Consider the following 21,173-nt stretch of genomic DNA (forward strand, 5'->3'; position numbering starts at 1 on the left):
TATGGTCTATAGAAGGTATAGGTTAGTTATTCTCATCATGTGGAGTATTGTAAATTTTATCACTCAAGAATATTGGAGATATCCCCATCAAATTGGATTGAAAGGTTCCCCCTTGAAGTGCCTTTAACATATTCCCTATCATATTCTTCTATTGTGTTAGTTGTTTCATTACAATCATGGTTGCTTTAATCATTTATCTAAACTTGACATTACAGATTCTAGGCCATCTTATTAGCTATTCTTGAGCCTAAACTAGCTCATTGTGTGACAACATTCTTTACCAAGGTCTCTCACTTGGTTCTTGTCTTATGAATTTGGGAGATCTCCAAGTATGATGTCCATTTGATGGACAATTAGAGAGTGTGAAGTATCTTTTTAGTTTTGTACCAAAGCTTAAGAAGCTTGAAATTATATTCATGACTTTTTCTTTGGCCTTTTTTACTTGCTCCTTTTTGTGTTAGACAATTTTGAAGGCAATGATTCTCTTCAATGTTTGGGAAGATAAAAAATTCAGCATTTTTTGAGAATGGGATAATTGATTCTTGTTTCTCTATCTACATTAAACCTATGATTTTCTCTAATGTGCTTATGTAGATTCAAGTGCAAGCTACCAAAGTTGCACTTGAGGTGCCTCATTTGCAGGAGGTCTTGGACCATTGGGAAAAACTATAGGATGTCCACGAAGTCATGCCCAATTTTCCAAATGAGATCATATTCCCACCACCGTAATTCTCAATCCTTGACAAAAAGAGATATTATGCTTGTACTTGGTCCCATCCCTTATGGACACCTTTTGCTTGCTCTCATGGGTATGGTGCTCATGATTGGTGTGGCTTTTCATGTGGCTTTGACAAGTTCTCTTGATTAAAGTTGGCTATTTCTTTAATCTACGCTCAACAAACTTCAAAGAACACTCTTCAAGAGGAGTGTGCACTCACTAGTTATTGATCGTATGGAGAATCCTAATGAAACTAGGATTGTTTTAACTACTTAATTTTTTATGCTATACTTGGATTGAAACAAAATGAAATGAAAGGCTTTTAATAATGTCGATGAGACTACTAGTCTAAGGGACCAAATAAGTGTTAGTTAAGCAACTTGCTATAATTTAGATTGTTCCTTTTGTTGTGAATTGCATTAGGAAGGTAGCCATTTGTGTAATCTTGTCTCCTCAAAAACATTTGGAGGCTGTCCTTGTATGGAACACAATCTTTGACAAAGTACCATTCCATTTCCACTTTTATTTATTGTAAAAGTACAAATTCTTTCCTCCTACCCTTCTTTAAGAACCTTCCATATCCCAATTTTACATCGTAATTGATGAGAATTGGTCCTCAATTGAATAATTAATATTTTAACCTTTCTCTTAATCACGAATTTGAGGGCACGACTTCCTCCCATTAAGACTTAGTCTCATTTAGACTTAGTCCCATCTTAAAGAGTTGCTTTTTACCACTTTTTATGCTACGTCTTTTTAAGCTATGGTTTTTTTCTCGACCACAAAAGAGACGTGATTTAGCATCTGGAAAAAAGGGAAACATGCGCGCGTAGTAAATATTGAAATTATATTCTTAAAAGGCCTGTCACTGCAAGTTGATGAAACACAGGCAATTCATGAAAGCGGCGGACTCTACAATCTTACCCCACATTACTACTGTCAAGGTCTTGCAAGGTTTTCGCAAGAGGTTGGTTCTACAATTTTTTAACAAGCTTATCGAGTCAAAAAGACGATGCGTGAAAAGAAATGCCCTGCATTACATAATTAAGAAATTGAATATCCAATTAATATTTAAGATTTTTAGCAAACACTGGATAATGGAGAGGAAAGATTATCTATTATAGTTCGGATGCAGTTTGTGTTAATTTATTTCCTGGGTATTTTGTATCTCAGTCCGGTCAAGATGCAGAAAGTTGTCCGCGTAATATATCTGCCAACATCATAATAGATAAGATGTTTTATGACATATGAACAGATTTCTAGAATCCCCACCTCGAATTATGATGAAAATTTGACCAGATTTACAATTATCAGAAGGAAACTAGCCTCTTTTTCATAAAGCCGGCTTTGTCGTTATGTCATAATAAATCCCGCCCAAGAAGAAAAAGATAAGAGGATAGATGGTATCTAGGATTTGTTTGTGTTTGACCTACTATTATATATAAGTGATTGTGTTGTATTTGATATGGAACTGAAAATGGCCTCTGTTTTGGTTTTGTTCTTCATAGCATTGTCTGCTGCTGCAGACTATGGCAGCGATGGCGCCTACATTCAATACAACACGACAGCAGGGCCAGTGGAAGGCAAAATCAATGTGCATTTGGTTCCTCATAGCCATGACGACGTGGGATGGCTCAAAACTATTGATCAGTACTATATTGGATCCAATAACAGTATTCAGGTCTTTAGTTCACTCCAATTTAATTTCATTATAACACTTATGCATTCACATCGAGAATCTTGTCCATGGAATTTTAAATTAACATATTATTGGAGAGTTTATTTCTTAATAACACAATGTTGAACTTACATCAAAATGAGACATCCGCAAGTTTGATTTTAGATGGAAAAACAATTGCATAACTTTTTGTTCTGATTTACTTGGGAAACTAAAAGTTGTACTGATATGTTTCTGGATTTGATTGTGTTAAGATTTTTACCATCAATGTTTCGAATCACACTACATGATCCATCTTCAGGATGAAGAGCAAGAGATGATTAAATTTTTCTTATCCCACGACCATCTCTTGCTCTTCATCCTGAAGATGGATCATGTAGTGTGATTTGAAACGTTGATGGTAAAAATCTTAACACAATCGAATTCAGAAACATATCAGTACAATACAATGAATTGTGGAAAAATCTTAACACAATCGAATTCAGAAACATATCAGTACAATACAATGAATTGTGGAAATTTGATCTCTTTAAAACTAAAAGTTTTTTTTCAATTAATTGGGATATAATGCAGAAAAAAATTGAAAATTAAAAAAGCCTGAAAATTTGATACTGCAAAGATAAAATATACTAGCTATGTTAGGAGTAATTTTCATTTATAATGTTTGCAGTGGTGTACTAATAAAAACTTTAGCACATCAATAATAGTATGTAGTGGGACAATATACAGAGGCTGTCATTGACGCGTTGAACATTTCTTTTTTAATTAGTACTCTCTCTTTATGTTAATTATCATTCCTATATCTCTGTTCTGGTTTTATGCAGGGAGCATGTGTGAAGAATGTGTTAGATAGTCTGGTTTTGGCATTGCAAGAGGATCCTAACAGAAAATTTGTTTTTGCAGAACAGGCAAGTTGGACTGGGATTCTATATATTGCCTCACTTTTGTATTCTGAAATGATTTATGTTAGTGTATTTTAATTTTTAACTCAAGATTCGACTCTGCCTTGTTGATACAGGAAAGTTTCACTTAAACTATATTGGTGCTCTTTAAAATGCATTGCATTGTCGAGTTCTATTGGTTTCCTACAAAGATATTAATTCATGTAAATATAAGTGAATCCAGTGTTGTCAGAAAAGTTGTTATATGACAAGGATATACGTTCTTGTCATCAGAATATCTAAAAGCGTTGTTAAATTGATGTTGCAGACAAGACTCTTCAAAATAATTTAGATTATGTCTACAAAGAAATTGATTATACATCCCGATGCATTTTTCATCACATCAGATACTTTTTCATTCAAAATTAGATAAAATCTAATTGCAATTGTTGTTTTCTGAGCGCCCTACTCTTGCAAGAATACTAGGAGACAGTTGCAACTTTCTTTGGGAGTTTAGACTTGAATTAATGATATATAGAACAGCTGGTCAATATTTCCATATTCTAAATGATATATTACTATTTGAAAAAAATCATACCATCTGTAAATTTTGGTTAGTATCCTACATTAAAGTAATTTGTAAAAAATTACTATTATTTGGGTAAGTATTGTCTATACACGAATCTATGTCTTTTCATCAATTGGCAAAAAGTAGCCCATAAGACTTTCTCTGGAAACTTTTGTTCTGTAATGAGCCAAGGAGATGAAATCCCAAAATTCAATTGATGAACCAAGTAGACCAAGATTCTCTTCACATTTAATGTATGGAGGTCACTGGAAAAGAAAAACTACCGTCTAATCTAGGTTTCAGTTATCTTCACATGGTTAATTATGATGGGAAATTTCATCTCTCAGCAGTGACCATGTTATGGTTAATCTTTTGAGGTAAAAGCAGTGACACTCTCAAATACTGGAAGATTTGATAAAAATTGAGCCTTCCTAACAAACCTTTGTTTACCCTATGAATAATTGCCCTTCGGATATGTATAGCTTCTTTTCCATGGGTCGATTCAATACTGTTAGTTGATTAATGCCATCCACCATCTCTTAGATGATAGTGCTTCTATTATATTTGTTACCCTACTATTGTTGATAATTTTTTTGTTTAGTTGTCATAGGCCTTTTTCCAAAGGTGGTGGAGGGAGCAAAGTGAGGAGAAGCAGACACTAGTGAAAAAGCTAGTCGATGCAGGCCAGCTTGAATTCATGTAATTTTCTTTTCTTCACAAACTATCAGAGTCTTGTACAGGGTAAAATTGACTTTATTTGTATCTGTAATAATTTACTAATATAATCTAGTATTTGTACTTCTAGAAATGGTGGTTGGTGTATGCATGATGAAGCAACAGTACATTATATAGACATGATTGATCAGACAACCCTTGGACATCGTTTTATCAAGCAACAATTTAACAAAACTCCACGAGTTGGGTGGCAGATTGATCCCTTTGGCCATTCTGCAGTCCAAGCATATTTGCTGGGTGCTGAGGTAAGAGCCTTGAGCTGTTTCCCTTTGATGTTCAAATATAGAAAAGATTCTGTGCATCAATTAGGTGCCTATTTAGTATAATGTTACATATGTTTTCTTTTTGAGCTACTATTTATATGTGGTAATGTCTGCAAATTGCTTGAGATATGGTACAGTTAGCAAACAATTTTGTACAAATTAACAAGAAATGACAAAATTAATATTTGTTTCCAGGTCTGCAAAGCATATTAAGGGAAGGACTTGTATATCTGCCTTACTGGATCACTTGCATGCATTTTCTTAGTGAAATTCTCACATTATATTGACCTTGGCCATGCTATACACTTGCTGGGGAACTAATCCATTTTGTTCTGATTTGATAGATAACGCAATATTGACCTCTTTTTCCCCTTGCAGCTCATTGTAAATTTGGGAAATGGATCTAGTGTATTATATGCTTTCCTTATTGATGGATTTGTTGTCATATTGTTCACCCCAGTCATATCTATGCATAGAAATGAGACTCGGACTCAACATGGACCTGGCAAGGCCGATCTGGTTCGCAACTTGACAAGACTTGGCAGCACTTGGCAAAATACCAGTTTCTAGTGAGTCTTGCCTCAAGCAAGCTCTTGGGGAGTCCTGGATCCCTAGGTCTCAGCTAGGGAGTTGGCTCGAGACTTGGCAGGACTTGGGGAGTCCTAGAGCTTTATATTCCCATAATAATTTTTTTCCCCGTATCTGTAAGGAATGGTAGGTCATTTGTTTCCCTATTTGCACAGGGAAAGGAAGATGACCAAATTTGTTCTAAAGACCTAATTTTACCCATCGACATTTGTGTGGGAGAATAGAGATATAAAAATGTTTAGTGACCATCATTTTCTCATGTTAATAAGCTGCTGTCCTTGTCTTATGTCATTTCCTTCCAACAATAATCTAATTATATAAGTTCAATGGGGGTTTGATTTTGTAGAGACTCAATGCCCAGTTGAGCTTGAGCTAGAGGAGAGTTGGGATGGGTGATTCCCTGAGAAGTCATCATGCTTCATCTTTGTGAGCATCATGTAGATGCAATAAGTGCTAACTATACTGTTCATGGTCATGAGAGATGGGTTCTTGTGAACCACCGGTCATGAAATAATGGTCAACGAAGATTGACTTTGAAGCTATGCAATTGAATTGAAATAAACCATTATGTAATCCAATGTGTTAGTTTAACTTTGCTATCATAAAGTAAGTGTTTGCACTTTGCAGCCTAACAAATGATACACATAAGTAATAAATGTATTTTCTGAGATCCAAGAAGGATTATTTACATTTTGAAATATTTTTAATTTTATCTTATCATGTCTTATCATGCTGAGTTGAATGTTATACTTCAATTTTACATCTTCTGCATGCTTTAAATGTGCTTCATGCTTTTCTGTTGTTTGTAGCTTGGGTTCGATTCTGTGTTTTTTGCACGCATAGATTATCAGGATAGAGCAAAGCGAAAAGACCAGAAGTCCTTAGAGGTTGTGTGGCAGGGGTCTAAGACTTTTGGTTCTTCTTCTCAGGTCAGGAGGATTTCTACTTTCACACTGTGAAGAATATTGTCTCTACTTTTTAGATTTCATTCTTCTAAGTTCTAAGTTTAACTATTCATTTTTGCTCCAGATATTTGCTGGTGCATTTCCTGTTCACTATAGTCCTCCACCTGGTTTTCATTTTGAAGTTAATGATGACAGTACTCCAATTCAGGTGCATCTTTTGATGATAGTTCAATCTCATAGGCATCATTAAAAATCATTCATTTGTTACTAAAGTAAATTCAAATGGACAAAAAAGTTCACTAAATCATCTACCTCGTACTCATGTTCACATATGATATATTGCAGGATGATGTTCTTCTATTTGATTACAATGTTGGTCAACGTGTAGATGATTTTGTGAATGCATCAATTACCCAGGTAATAAATAGGACTCTTGAGATTTAGCATTTACATACCTCTACAACCATATAGTGTAAGAACCTGGATTTATTAATAGACAATGTTTTATAGAAAACATAAACTTTCTGTTTTCTGTAGAAAATTATCTATGATTGATCCTTTAAAAAAAAGCATAAATGCATAAATGACACAAAGTAACATTCCTTCATTTGAATAGGCCAATGTTACTCGTACAAACCACATTATGTGGACAATGGGAGATGACTTTCAGTATCAATATGCAAATTCTTGGTTCACACAAATGGACAAGTTTATTCATTATGTAAATAAGGTATTATTTTCTTTGATCTTTCTTCTTATTAGTCATGGATAATTTACTAGCATTCAATATGGATTATGTAAATTCAACATTGGCTTCTTGCGGTGTGATTTATACTGGGCATATTAAGTTTCAACATTATTATAATAAAGTGTATTTTCCTCCCTGGCTACCTATGATAGTTGTGAATAACAATACTAATATTGTGGAGAAATCCATAAGCCATAAAGATAACATAACAATTTAACACATGTCAAGGTTCATATATATAAGGGATGAAATGATAATTGATTAATCTTCAGTTAGTGGAGATGAAGGCTACTTAAATAAAAAAATACAAAAATGATGTTTCAAAAAGAAGCAATCGTAAACTGAGAATTGAATAGAAATGTTCTTAGCTATCTAACTGACTAGGTACGATATGTGACCAGATACAATATGTGACTTAAATGACTATTTGAAGGTAAGTAATATACTATTATTCTAATAAGGGATGGCTAGTCAAGTGTGTATAAACCAACGATGTTAAATTATTGTCTCATTTTAAGATCTGTTTACTGCTTCCCATGGGTCTTCTTTTTTCTTGAAAATCACTATTAAGATTTAACTACATTACCCCAAGTTACATGGATATCGGAAAACTTGAAGAGTAAACTTGACAACATAGAAATGAAATGAATCAAATTGAACTCTAAAACTTTAAGAAACCTAAATTGTGTTCAGACATCTTAACATGTAATCCCCTTCCTAAGCACTATTAGCCTGGTGACTGCTAGCATATTCAGCTGGTTCCCATAGGCTAACAAGTTAGGGTTAGAGAACTCAAGGTGACCATTGAGTTCAGTTCATTAGGTGATGACAGGTGTTGCAGTGAACTCCGTTGGTTGAGTTTTGCATTATGACCTTTTCTGAGATTCGGACAATTTGTTTGTTTTTACTGTATTTGATAAGTGGTAGTTTTGGACATTGACTTGGTCAGTTGACAATGTTACTATTTTTGGTATGTTTTTGAATGCACTTGATGATGTTGTTTTGGTGATCAATGTGGTTTAGAGGATTCATATTAAATGGTGTTAAAGTATTAGTGTTATATTAAGTATTTGACAAAGTGAACATTTGAGATGGGCAATAACTTGGGGAGACATAATGTAAATTAAATATTAAATAAAAAATGTATAACCCTGAACAGGGTTTTGAGTTTTGGAGGTTTATAAAAGGCCCCTTTGAGCTCATTTTCCATTCATTTATGGATTTGATATTGAACAGAAAACTTAATTTGTTTGTCCTGTGACTTTGTGAGGACAAAAACCCGTGCACAAAAAATCTTCTTTGTTAGTGAAAGATCTAACTTTGAGGATTGACTGATGGTTTCACAAAGAGACTACATTTGAGCTTGATTGGTGTTTGATTTTTAGTTTGCTCAATTTTGAACACAAGAGGGATTAACAGATTCATTGCAGATTTTAAGCTTCCTATTGCAGAGAGAAGGGTTCTTGTGAACCACTATCCATGAAACATGGGTCAATAAGTTTGACTCAAAATCTACATTGTTGATTCCTGATAGCAATATCACAATTTTGACTTGTGGAAAATCTCCTACTATTAATTTCCTATTGCCAGTTGAACCTTTTTTGGATAGGGCGCACAACTAACTCTTGGTGTGAGGGCTTGAGAGAGCTGGATGTCCTTTTTGGAGTTTGGTTGCCCTAGACCTTATAGTAATTAGCCATTCATTTTGTAAGCAAAAAATACCATTTTGAGGTGCGGTGCCAACTTTAAAATGATTTAGATTGTTTATCTGTGAGATAAAAAGACTTGTAATCATTCAAATCAAATGGGTAAGTTTGATATATCATTCTAATATGATTTTACCAGCTGGGTATTAAAGACTTTGATGTTACAGATTGTCATCCCATTCTGACAAGAAATCTGAAAATATTGTTGGTTGTGGTTTTTCCTAAATTTTGTGATTTAAGGGCTATTTTGTTGCTGTAAATAAGATAATTGCAATATCTATTTATGCATCTCTTTTTCTATTTTTAAAAAAAACCAAAAAAAAAAACAACGGTGTATATTATAGTGGCATTAGAGTAGTGTATCTGATCTTCATAAAGGGCTCAAATTGATCAAACAATGATATGTTAGGGTTTGAGCATCAACCTTTCACACATCATTATAACACCCAATGAAATAGATCCAACTTGAGCCTAGCAACATATGGTGAATAGAAAGCAAAAAATATGGTTGATAGAGATGCAAAAGGGAATGTGCAGTAAACCCCTTGGACACTTTGGCTGAGGGACAACAGGCTGCAGAACAACGTGCACTGGTTGAAGCTCAATGTGCATAGGAAAATAATCAACATCTTACTCAGTTGTTTGAGGGGATGGCTCTTTTTTAGGTGTCAATAGCAAAAACAATAATAATGTTAACAATGGTCCAAATAATGGAGTCAATAATGGTCACAATGATCAAGGGGACAATTCAATGATCAACAGAATGCAAATCAGTGAATGAGAAGAGCAACGAACCCCTAGTGGATGATATGCAAAATTACTTTATGCATTATTGGACAAATGGGGGCAAATGTTCATTGTATATTATAGTGGCATTAGAGTAGTGTATCTTGTCATCATGAAGGGTTCAAATTGATTAAACAATGAAATGTTGGGGTTTGAGCATCAACCTTTCACACATCATTATAACATCCAACAAAATGGATCCAACTTGAGCCTAGCAACATAAGGTGAATAGAAAGCCAAAAATATGGTTGATAGAGATGCAAAAGGGAATGTGCAATAAACCCTTTGGACACTTTGGCTAAGGGACAACAGGCTGTAGAACAACATGCACTGGTTGAAGTTCAATGTGCATAGGAAAATAATCAACTTCATGCTCAGTTGTTTGAGGGGATGGCTCTTTTTTAGGTATCAATAGCAAAAACAATAATAATGTTAACAATGGTCCGAATAATGGATTCAATAATGGTCACAATGGAGGTCACAATGATCAAGGGGACAATTTAATGCTCAATAGAATGCAAATCAGTGTATGAAAAGACCAACAAACCCCTAGTGGATGATTTGCAAAATCACTTTATGCATTGTTGGACAGATGGGGGCAAATGTTCATTGTAGTATCTCTTAGACATTACATGGACCTCAGATTAAAGCATAGAACTTGTGTTGGTGGAAGAAAAAACAACATTTTTTTGTAGAAAAAGGTAGGGGAACTAAACCTTCCTTATTACGATGGATCCAGGAAGATTTCAGCAAGAGCTTGTGTTGTGGACACACATTTCTAGCTTAATCCCATGCTAGAAGATGAAGCTATCAAGTATTCCGCTATACACCATTATGTTATTTCACACGAGTGGTGGCATCATTGGTTGATCACTAACGATCATGATGAGGTTACTTCTTATGCTGAAATAATGAAGAGACTTATTGGCAAAGGATCAAGAGCTCCATGTCAAGGATTTTTCTTAGTTGAAACAATGGGGTCCAGTGGATGCTTACGTTGCTCATTTTCAAAGTTTGCTAGTGCTGGTGATAGATGTTTTATAGATGATACTTATTGTTTTATTTTTGGATAGTCTATCTGATCCTTTAAGGATCTGGATTAAGACATTCAATCCATCTATTTACTTCCTCCCCTTTGCTATGTGGGAGGAAGCTGATTCTCTCTTTTTCCTTCCTTATTTTTAATACCAAATAACTTTTCTCTCCCCTTTCTTATGTGGGGGGAAGCTAATATAAACTTCAATTATTGTTCTTTAAAATCTCACTTTGAATTTTAGACCAACAAAATTCCTTATGACATTTGTAGAATTTTCCCATTATTAATGTCAATTTTTTTTTTTTTCCTTTCGCCTTTTCTCTTGTAAGATAAAATTAAGGCATCAGTACACCTATATTAGTGTTTTCTATTAAAACGAGTAATATTAGTTTCTATTTATTTAGGATTTTGTTATTATTATCTCTTCTTTACTTTATCCTTTCTGAACTCTCATTTTTAAGAATTGAATTAAGAGTATTTAAAAAGTTTTCATTAGAATAATATTATGAATTTTATTTCTTTATTGTAATAATTTTAGTGTTATACTTAGTTACCTTAAATTTTACTTTTAATTTTAATAATTTTTAACAAATAAAATATTATTATTGACATTCACCTTTACAGTGTAGAATGTAAATCTTGGGTAATCACACTACTTACTCGCGTGCAGAATTCTAATCCATATCACCCTCAAATGGCTACATTCCTTGTTAGTGTTACTCTCCATGAGGAGAGTGGCTGGATCTATCATGCCACACTCTAAAAAATAATAATTTTAGTCTACTTTTTCCAAGCTAGATTAATCACTCAGAATCTAAATTTGAGTATATAATAAGTTATAACAACAATTTATGTATTCAAATATATAATAAAACTCATAACCACCATAACTAACTGCATTCTTCAAAATCTTTTTGGCATTTAGTTTTAAACAACCAGATAAAGCAAGTATGCAAAAATGTTAACATAGAGATTTAGGGCCAATAGTTATTCTAGTTAAATTTTCACAATTAGATGTAACTTACATAGAAGAATGACAGTAAAAATTCCAGGGCTGGGTGACAATCTCCTCCTTTTAATCTGCAACATTGAGTACATCTCCTATCAACATGAGCATAAGACTGGATAATAGGAAGCATCACATAATAGGATAAAACAACTGCAATTTTCTATCAGCAAGATTAAGGTAGTAGAATTCGTTACTGGAGTAAGTGGTTGTGTCTTCAGTCAGGGAGAAGTTTTTTAAGTTCTAGCTGATTAGTTTCTGCTATTGAGGGAGTTAGTTGTCAACAACTTGAGGGGATAATTCAGTTATATACCCATGATCAAGGGAATTATGGTCAGTTAGTGCTACCATTCACGTGATCGATTTCCTATGGGTGGGGATTACTGGAATCTAGGCTTGTAAAACAATTATTAATTCAAAGGAAAATCTTATTGTGAGATTATCCACCTGAAAAGTGCTACCTTGGTTACAGTAAGATAACATTACTACAACAGATAACTTGGTGCTTGAGGAGGAACCCCTTTGGGTGTAGACTTCATTCTCTTGGTGAAGCTCCTCAGGAATATGTGCTATAGTATATTTCAAATTTGGTCAGAGATTCAAGTATTGGCAGTAGGATCGATTGCATGACTGCATGTATGCCAAGAATGCTCTAGAGTCTAAAACTGTACGGAAGGCATTTTTCTAGTGATTAGCCTTCCTTTTGAATGCATCCCTTTCATGAAAGTAGTATACAAAATATCTGTAGCTAGTGGGTTTCTGAACGTGATTAAATTGTATGCATTGAGTTTAGGAAATTATATTGGTTAGAGATATAGCATCTTGCCAGCATGTGATGTATGGAAAGAAATTTGAGAATGGCATCAAAGAACAAAGGGTAAATTTTATTCAACATATTGAGATGGGGAATCAAAAGAACCAAGATTATTGCAGCTCTTGGACAGCATGCCTACCACGATTTCTTTGCATAATCCAGTTCAGGCTTGAACATCACAACGATAAAAGCTCAAATAAAAATAATCGAGCAATGGTTAGTTCTGTTCGAAAACCTATTGGGGTAGTCTTTTCATGGAAAGCATTAAAGGAACCTGAGATTGCTTTCACAGATGATCATAATAAACTTTTTGAAAAATATTATGGGAAGTTTCAAGAATTCAAAGCTAAAGTAACTTTTATCGACTACTTGAAGATATCTGGGAAGAAATACTCAGAGCCCATGATAGCAATCAAAAGGATGATATGAGAGATTCACATCATAAAATAAAGAATCTTCATGCTCCTACTTCCAATGGCTGTAGCAATATGAATGAGATTTCACACCAAGGAGGTTTTTTTTTATGAGAAAGACATCAATTTGGAAACTAAGACATAATCTGTTGAGGTAAACCCAAACATGAACATTACACTCTCGCAAAATCAAATTGTTTTGCTTTGTTTACATAAAAAGAGAATTGTTCCGTAGGGAGTATAAACTTCATTAAATTCTGCTCTTCTATATTCATTTTTATTGGGAGTCATAATGAAATAACTATTTGGTCTAAATTTTACATAAATATTCTAAAAAAATTTCCATGATCTTTTTCATAGGCCATGAAACAATCAAATGCTGCCATCCCCCCTTTAAGTCAACCCATTTAGAAGGATTTAGATTCAATGATTTGGCCGTAAAGTAAAATTCAGTTTGAGGGAGGAATGGATGCATTGGACCTCTTATTTACTCCATTGACCATTCTCAGAATGAAATTTAGAATAGATGATGAGCGGAAGACCTCTAGTAGGATCATTAATGCAGGACATCAAAGAGGGGATTGAAACAGAAAGGGGAAAAGAGGACAAAAATGTACGTACCAAAATTGGAAGCTTGAGGTGGAGACAGGAAATTTCTGTTACATTACAGATGTCAATTCTTAGTTTTAATATGTTGTGGTGCTACTTGCTCTACTCATAATTTCCATGCTATATTTTGTCAATGTTGTGGTTATATAATCTGCACCCTACTTTTATTTGTCTTTTGTTTGTTTTCTGATTGCTAACTGTGGGATTTGAGATAATATAATGATGCAATAATGGCTATTCATTGAAATAACGCTTACTGTAAATAAAGATTAAATAATCAATAAATTTGAAATATGCACAAGCTGGAACCTACTTTCAAATTTAATGCATAGTAAAGACAACAAAATAACAATGAAACTAATAATACTTAGTAGCCTAAATAGCTTCAAAATAATATTACGTACTAGTTGCCAATCCTAATTTTGATTCTGTTGATGTTTGGTAGCTTCAGTTGTATAAACTATGAGACTAAAGTGCAGATATGTGAGTGTGTGTGTGTAATCTTAGATACATACATATATATAAATAAAATAATGAATTATTTTCTGAGATACTATATCTATATGTGTGTGTGTGTGTGTGTGAGATATTATATAGTTAAACAATAATTGTTATTATGTTAATTACATTATAACGAACATACATGTCCCATGGAGGGACATGTCTCTTCTTGGCTCATATTTTATTTTTAATATAAATACAAGAGATTGCTGCCTTTGAAAAACACAGTGCTTAGTGCATTTGCAATGATCAGAGCCAAGCTGCAAATGTAAGAAGCATTGGGATTTATTACTATCTGCATTGAAGCTAGTATATGCTGTGCAAATAAGTCAAAGATTATTTTAATAAAACCCATACAATGACGAGAAACTACAGCATTGAGCATTTGAAGGTGTTAATGAAGTTTAATGGGTCATCATCTATAAAGGGATAGTACTCACAAAGGGACTGTTTCCCATTTGCCACCGAAACATCATAAATGAATGAAACATAAAAGTATTATAAAGGAGTCGGGCATATAAACCTGCAAGATTATCTCATATTTCAGAACGTAAAATGGAACATTTGACATACGATAGCAGAACATCTGACGTGGACAAGGTGAATTGACTTCCGAATTTTCCTGTAGGTGAGCGATTACGATAACTTAGCTAATAAACATAAGTATATTTATTATACTCTACACCATTAAAAATGAAATTGCAGCCTCAAGAACATGATTAATTGAGTATAATGATGTTTTCGTTATACAGTTTTGAAGGCTTTTAGATTAACGAAATATTTTTCCTAATAGCATGCTATTTCTAGGTAGTTTGAGCATGTCTTTGAGGCTCCATTACAAGCTAGACTCTGATTTTTATAGTCGTTAGGAGACAGTTTTAACTTATACTATGGCAATGTTATAAGAATCATAGTTCTAAGTACAGTCATAAACAATTACTTGGAATTTCCAAATTTCAAATTATCTTGAATGATGTTACCACTGTCAAGTCTATATCCTATCAAATTCTTCATTCAATTATACCATTCATGAATAGTTTTTTATATGTTGGCAAGGAATAAGTTTAAGATATCTCACCATATGGAAAATTTTATGAGTTGTGTTTTACTGTACTTTATTTTGTAAAATTCTAATTGACACTACAAAATTTGAAAAAATTCATAGGATGGACGAGTGAATGCATTTTACTCAACTCCATCAATTTACACTGATGCAAAGCATGCTTCAAATGAAGCGTGGCCTCTCAAAGTTGATGATTACTTCCCGTGAGTGGAATCATTTGTTTTCAAGAAAGCATTTGATTTACTTCTAGTGATTGCTGAGCTCTTTCAACCTCATTGGTTATACCATACGTTAATGAAAATATACAGGTATGCAGATAGCGAAAATGCTTATTGGACAGGATATTTCACAAGCAGGCCAGGTCTCAAGGGTTATGTTCGCTACTTAAGTGGTTATTATCTAGTATGTGACTCAAGAGCATTATCTGTTAGTTTATCTGAATGAATTTTTATACTACACAATGCCGGAATGTGCAAATAATTATAATCAGGGCATGGTATGTATGAACAGGCAGCACGACAGCTCGAATTCTTAGTTGGCAGGAAAATTGGGAGCTTAAATACAGATCTTTTAGGTGATGCTTTGGCAATTGCACAGCATCATGATGCAGTTTCTGGTACTGAAAAGCAACACACCGCAAATGATTATGCTCAACGTCTTGCAATTGGAGCCTCTCAGGTTTGGCCATTGGAAAGCCACTAATCATTGTATTTCATTCTACCCGATAATTTTTGTCAGGTTCCTTTAAGCATTTCAAACATTGAATCTTATATTTAAGTAAGATTCATGACAAATCGTAACATTCCAGGCAGAAGAGGTGGTGGGTCTAGCTCTTTCCTGCTTGACAAGCTCAGAAACTTCTGGTTGTCCAAATATTTCAAGGTTTGAACAGGTACAATGATCATCTACTACTATTTTTTAATTTGAATTAGCTGGTGCTGTCTAGTAGTCTACTTCTTTTGATACTATTTCTATATCATTTGTATCTTTTCTTATCAAGGGAAGCAATTGTCTACTAACATAATTTTATAGTACCTTTGTATAATTAACATTCAAGTCTATACACTTCCATGTTTTTGCAGAGCTCTTCTATTGAAAGAAAGCACCAGATTATTAGCACAATTGATAATTTTTGAGTTTCTTTGTTTTGTTGACATTCATTTTTGACATTTCAATCAGTCATGTTTCCTGTTAAATGTTTTAACGTGAAATGGCTTCTAGAATGTCGGAAATAGGTTCATATTTTTCCTATTATATAGATCCGTGTCTTTTATTTTGGAAGCTATCAGATATAGCTGGAGATGAAGATGATCATTTTCAAATTCCAAATTGGATGTCATGGTAAAAATGATTAAATCTGACAAAATGTTGGTGATCACTTAGTCCAGAATGTCTGATTTTGGAAATTACCATGTTATTAGTTTCTTACAGTATCTGAATATAAAGTAGAGCATAATTAGATAATTTTTTAACTGTATACTGGAATTTGGACAATAAAAGATACAAATACTGCATCAGTTGTTTCTCCATATTCTTGATTTCCGAATAAAGAAAAGATGATGTGTACCTGGGAACAATTCAGTTTTTAGGAACTACAAGCTACAAACTATATAACAGTCATTCAACAATTCTTATAAATATATTTATAATTTAGCATGCAAAAGAAAAGGGAATTCACTTAAGTCTCAAATCTAGTCCACAGACTACTTGTGAAGTATAATATAATGTATAAACTATTATATGTATTTTAATTACAGCCATAAAGAAGAGACTCACAGACAATGATCAACAAGTCAAACTAGTATCTTCCATTTGCCAAACTGAAAGAACAGGGAAGTGAACTAGCAATGTCAACTGATAAGGAGGAAACATTATAACCTTGATCAAATCAATTATTCATGAAGAAGAGGATATATTATCAGATATGATCTATGAGTAGCAATGCTGATTGATTGGCTGACAAGGCATATGCAATGAAAGAAATGTAACAACATTGAGGCCTTTTGATAAGTATCTGTTTGGAGATATAAAATCGCAATATGAATTATGCTAATTGACTATACGGGAAGTTACGACCTTAGGCCATAACCTGACATATAATCAATACACCATAATGACTGTGGATAGAATATTGATCACTTAGTAAGCACTGACCGTTGAGTATTAAGAGTATTGTTACTAAGCATCAATTATTAATTATTAGGAGATGTAGTATCGATTAAAGTTAAACATATCCAAGACGGTGATTACACTTTGTATCTGATATGCCCACAAGTAAGCGATGTTATCAACATTCAACAATATTAATATTATCATGGTGAAGAGATACAATATCAATGGTCAGTGATTGCAAATGAAGAGGCATGTATAAAGCAGCAAGCTACAAAGAGACTAAATTGATTATGCATCATAGGATTATGCAAACCAATTTGGATCATAATAATTAGTTATTGAAGGGATGCGATGACATGAGGTATGTCCTTTACTACATGCCTTATCACTCCAAAGCACACGATAGACATAAGAAGACAGTCTCCAATCACTCAGGGATTGTTGAATGAGGAGTTACAGATGATATGCAGTAGATCAACAAGTCCATAATTGATCAGCTGAAAAGGTGAAACAGAAAATTAATAAGCTACAATACATCAATGGATAAATATTATTGATAGAATATTATATCTAAATGCCTATTTGTATGTGCTTTATCCATTAGTTTGTTAGTTGATTTGATATGATTACTTATTTTCTGAATTTTGAAATAGCTTGTGTTGTTGCATACTGCATCATTTTGAATTTAACCTCTAAATTACAGTGTGGGAGCCTAAACATCAGTATTTGCCCATCAACACAGACAGACCTTCCACTGGGCAAGATCCTAGTAAGTTAACCCTTTATTTTTCTTTTTGCAGAAGGAAACTAATTTCCTGATTCAAGGTTACTCTTTGGGATCAAACTTGATTATTCTTGGAATATATGTTGTAGACAATAAAAGTAATATTTCTTATTGTGTGTAACATTATAAATGATTCACAATGATCTTTGTTTCAGGTCGTGGTGATATACAACCCTCTTGGTTGGAAGCGTGAACAAATCATCAAAGTGCCAGTATGTTTTTTAAACTGAAGAACTCATTTTTTTCGTATTTATGTACAATTTTCTGTTTTAGGATTTTATGAGTTAATCCTTCTTCTAACTATAACATTAATATAGGTGGTTCATTATTCTTAGTATGGAAGCTCTTTTTCACAATATTACTAGTTTTTCTACTTGTTTCATTGTGGATTGTACACATTACAGAGTCCTATATATTCAGGTGTAACTTGATTATTGATTTTATTTTCCAGATACTTTTGAGCCAAACCAATCCCAGTTACCAATATCAAGAATGATTAATGTAATTAACAAAACAAATACCCATTGCTTCTGTCGACTATTGATTGGTTGACAAATTCTCACTGTTTTTTTTCAAAGATGACATATTAACGCCAGTTGTCTAGCAGTTCTGTCAAAGAATGCAGAGGCAACTGCATTTTTATTACTGAGAAGTATATAAAGGGAACCTATTTTGTAGAATTATTAATACCCAAAAACGAGAATCATATATGTCTTGGAGATAACCTACACATCATGTTCCTTGTATTTTAATGATGCATGATTGTTAAACTCTTTCAAAGAAATATACATACAATGTGGCACGTCTTCCATTTATCTATGCTGCAAAATTACAGATAAGCACATTCAAGTTTTGTCATTAGACCATAGGCCTCAGTATTTGCAAAAAATCAATATTGGCCATATCAGGGATTCACAACACGTAATTTTAAATTTTTTACAATTACGTTACTATTAATCTAATCATTATGTATGATTACTGACGTAATTTTCTGTAATGTCAAGATTTAAACAACTAACACAAACACCAATGAACTATCTCCCTTGGGTATTTTTACAATAGTTTAATCACAATAACGATGAAAGTATGCCATAAAATTCTTGTGCAACGTAATGTCCCTTTTTCTAGGCCATTATTTCCTGATGCGCTGTTAGCCTTTTCACCATGGTCCAATGGACTAACCAGGACTTTGCAGGGATCAATGTGAGATTTGACACAGGCATCTTCAGTTCTAGACAGATTGGAGTCGAGATAGCAGGGTTTCCAGATACTCACTATTTATAGTAAGTCAACAGGGATCCATGTTTCTGGTTTTTCAGTGTTGGAATTGGAGTGCCTCGCCGAGTGCTTTCCGACGAGCTTTAACACATGTTTCTTAGAGTCCGACCGGTTATTTATTTTAATGCTTGAAGATTACATAGTTTTAATAAAGTGACTTTTAAATTAAAATGCATCTTAATAAGTCACTTTTTTATTATAAGGCTATATTATTCTCTTAAGTGAGAAAAAGGACAAATCAAAAAAAAAAAAAAGAGAATTAATAAAATGAAGAGACATGTAGGGGAATAGGAAGAGTCACCAAGTTGTGCTTAAAAGAAGGAAGGGGTGCTGATTTCAGCATGCTTGAATTTTGGTTTTGAATATCAGATTTCTTCTCTTGAAGAATTGAAAGCTCAACTTCGGCCAGCTTTGAGGACGGAAACCCTCTAGCCAGAAGACGGTGGACAAAGACACATTGTCCATGGAGATTACATATTAGTTGTCCCACTTGTGCTTAAACTTATTTCCATTCTCCAATCTGTCATTTTTGTGTTTATGATTGGAGTTGAATGTTATTTATTGAAAGGTTTTGATTGTGATATTCATCTTGGAACACATATTGTAGTTGGTATTTTTACACAGACCGCTGAAAGTGAATGGAATAGAAATTTTGAGATTGTTATTTGTTGATATGTCACTGGTTAAATCTGAAAATTTTGCTTGAATTATCTGTTTGCAATTCTGAAAACTATTTGGGAAGGAATTTGGTTAAATATCCTGTGTGGGATATTGTTTTTGCTTACTAAAAGGCCTCAGCGATATTTGTTTTATTAATTATAAAATGATCTTAACAATCTCCATTCTGTGTAGGCACCAGTAGTTAAGAATGTAGTGAAGAAAACCTCTGTCTTGCCCAAGACTAATTCAGTCTTGATACCATAAAACAGAAATGAATCGCTTTGGACTAGCGGCACAAGGATGTCATAGACCTTATTACATGTCCAGGCAGAAATGAGTTCAAAAAATAAGAAAGTTTTATAGCCTGCCCTGGACCCATGGGTGCAATAGGAGACAAATTCCCATTTACTTGTCCAGGATTAAAGAATAATCCTCAACTAAAGGGTCTAGCTGACCTTATTCTATAAAGAAAATAACTCCACCACATTAAAGAGCCAACTTTCGTACTGTCTGCTATAATGTCATTGAGCTAAGCCTGAAAACATTAAACCTATCACTTCTGCCATGACACTGGTTAGTCGACACATGATAAAAAAATCCAATCATTGTTTTAATCAATTATCAAAGTAATAATTGCATTAGACCTAATAAAACATAATCCCCTATCTCTTCCCAAACTGTCCTTTAATGTTGGATTAGAATAGGCCCATTAGTATTAATACAAACTTTAAGTTACTCGTTATGCTCCTAACTTCTGCTTCTATCCAAAACCTTCCACTCCTAATTTTGAGGACAGATATTGTCCTTGGGTTCCAAAGAATACCTAATCTTGTAGAGGTGCCCATTATTGGCTCTGCAATCAGTTGCCATATACCTAACCTTTTACTAAATTCTTTTAGATACTCTCAATCTAACTTAGTTTCCTACAACATAATAATATTTTCCTCAAATGTCTTAAAGCAATGCTTAATTAAGCGTTGTTTATTAGGGTCATTCGGACCCCTAATATTCCAGGCTATGAGCTTCATGATTCATTGGGAAGGCACTTCCCCTTCCTAGCATACATTGTGGTTATCTTGGTTTGGCTTAATGCCTACATGTCTTCCTCCCTAAGGTCAGTTAATGATTTCCATCCTCTTCTCCTACTAATCTTGGCACAATTGACCTCCTCTTTTGCCAATCCTGTCTGAGCTAGACCGAGCTTGCTACCTCCTTCTATCTCCTTTTTTGTATTCTTACCTATATCAGGGTTTAACTCATCCTCATCATTGAGTACATAGACCATTCTATAAAGCACTCCATGACTTCTATCTTGATTGCA

The 21,173-nt window shown here is 33.8% G+C and overlaps 1 protein-coding gene across 4 annotated transcripts in view; it reads left to right on the forward strand.

Annotated features, from left to right (window-relative positions):
- Positions 1-1,411: 1,411 nt before the first annotated feature.
- Positions 1,412-21,173, forward strand: part of LOC149555734 (alpha-mannosidase-like) — a 120,061-nt gene continuing 100,299 nt past the window's right edge. The window contains exons 1-15 of one of the 4 annotated variants that reach the window (XM_089829877.1): positions 1,412-1,685; positions 2,245-2,399; positions 3,221-3,304; positions 4,456-4,544; positions 4,651-4,825; positions 6,241-6,360; positions 6,461-6,544; positions 6,682-6,753; positions 6,953-7,066; positions 15,121-15,221; positions 15,327-15,420; positions 15,529-15,696; positions 15,827-15,910; positions 17,834-17,899; positions 18,070-18,126. In XM_089829877.1, coding sequence (XP_089686003.1) covers positions 4,667-4,825; positions 6,241-6,360; positions 6,461-6,544; positions 6,682-6,753; positions 6,953-7,066; positions 15,121-15,221; positions 15,327-15,420; positions 15,529-15,696; positions 15,827-15,910; positions 17,834-17,899; positions 18,070-18,126 — 1,119 coding nt within the window. In that variant the 5' untranslated portion in view covers positions 1,412-1,685; positions 2,245-2,399; positions 3,221-3,304; positions 4,456-4,544; positions 4,651-4,666. The other 3 variants (XM_089829874.1, XM_089829876.1, XM_089829878.1) reach the window with 3 other exon arrangements.

Source organism: Cupressus sempervirens, chromosome 5 (genome assembly GCF_028749045.1).
Source record: "Cupressus sempervirens isolate cs-2001-9-10 chromosome 5, ASM2874904v1, whole genome shotgun sequence".
Lineage (NCBI taxonomy): Eukaryota > Viridiplantae > Streptophyta > Pinopsida > Cupressales > Cupressaceae > Cupressus > Cupressus sempervirens.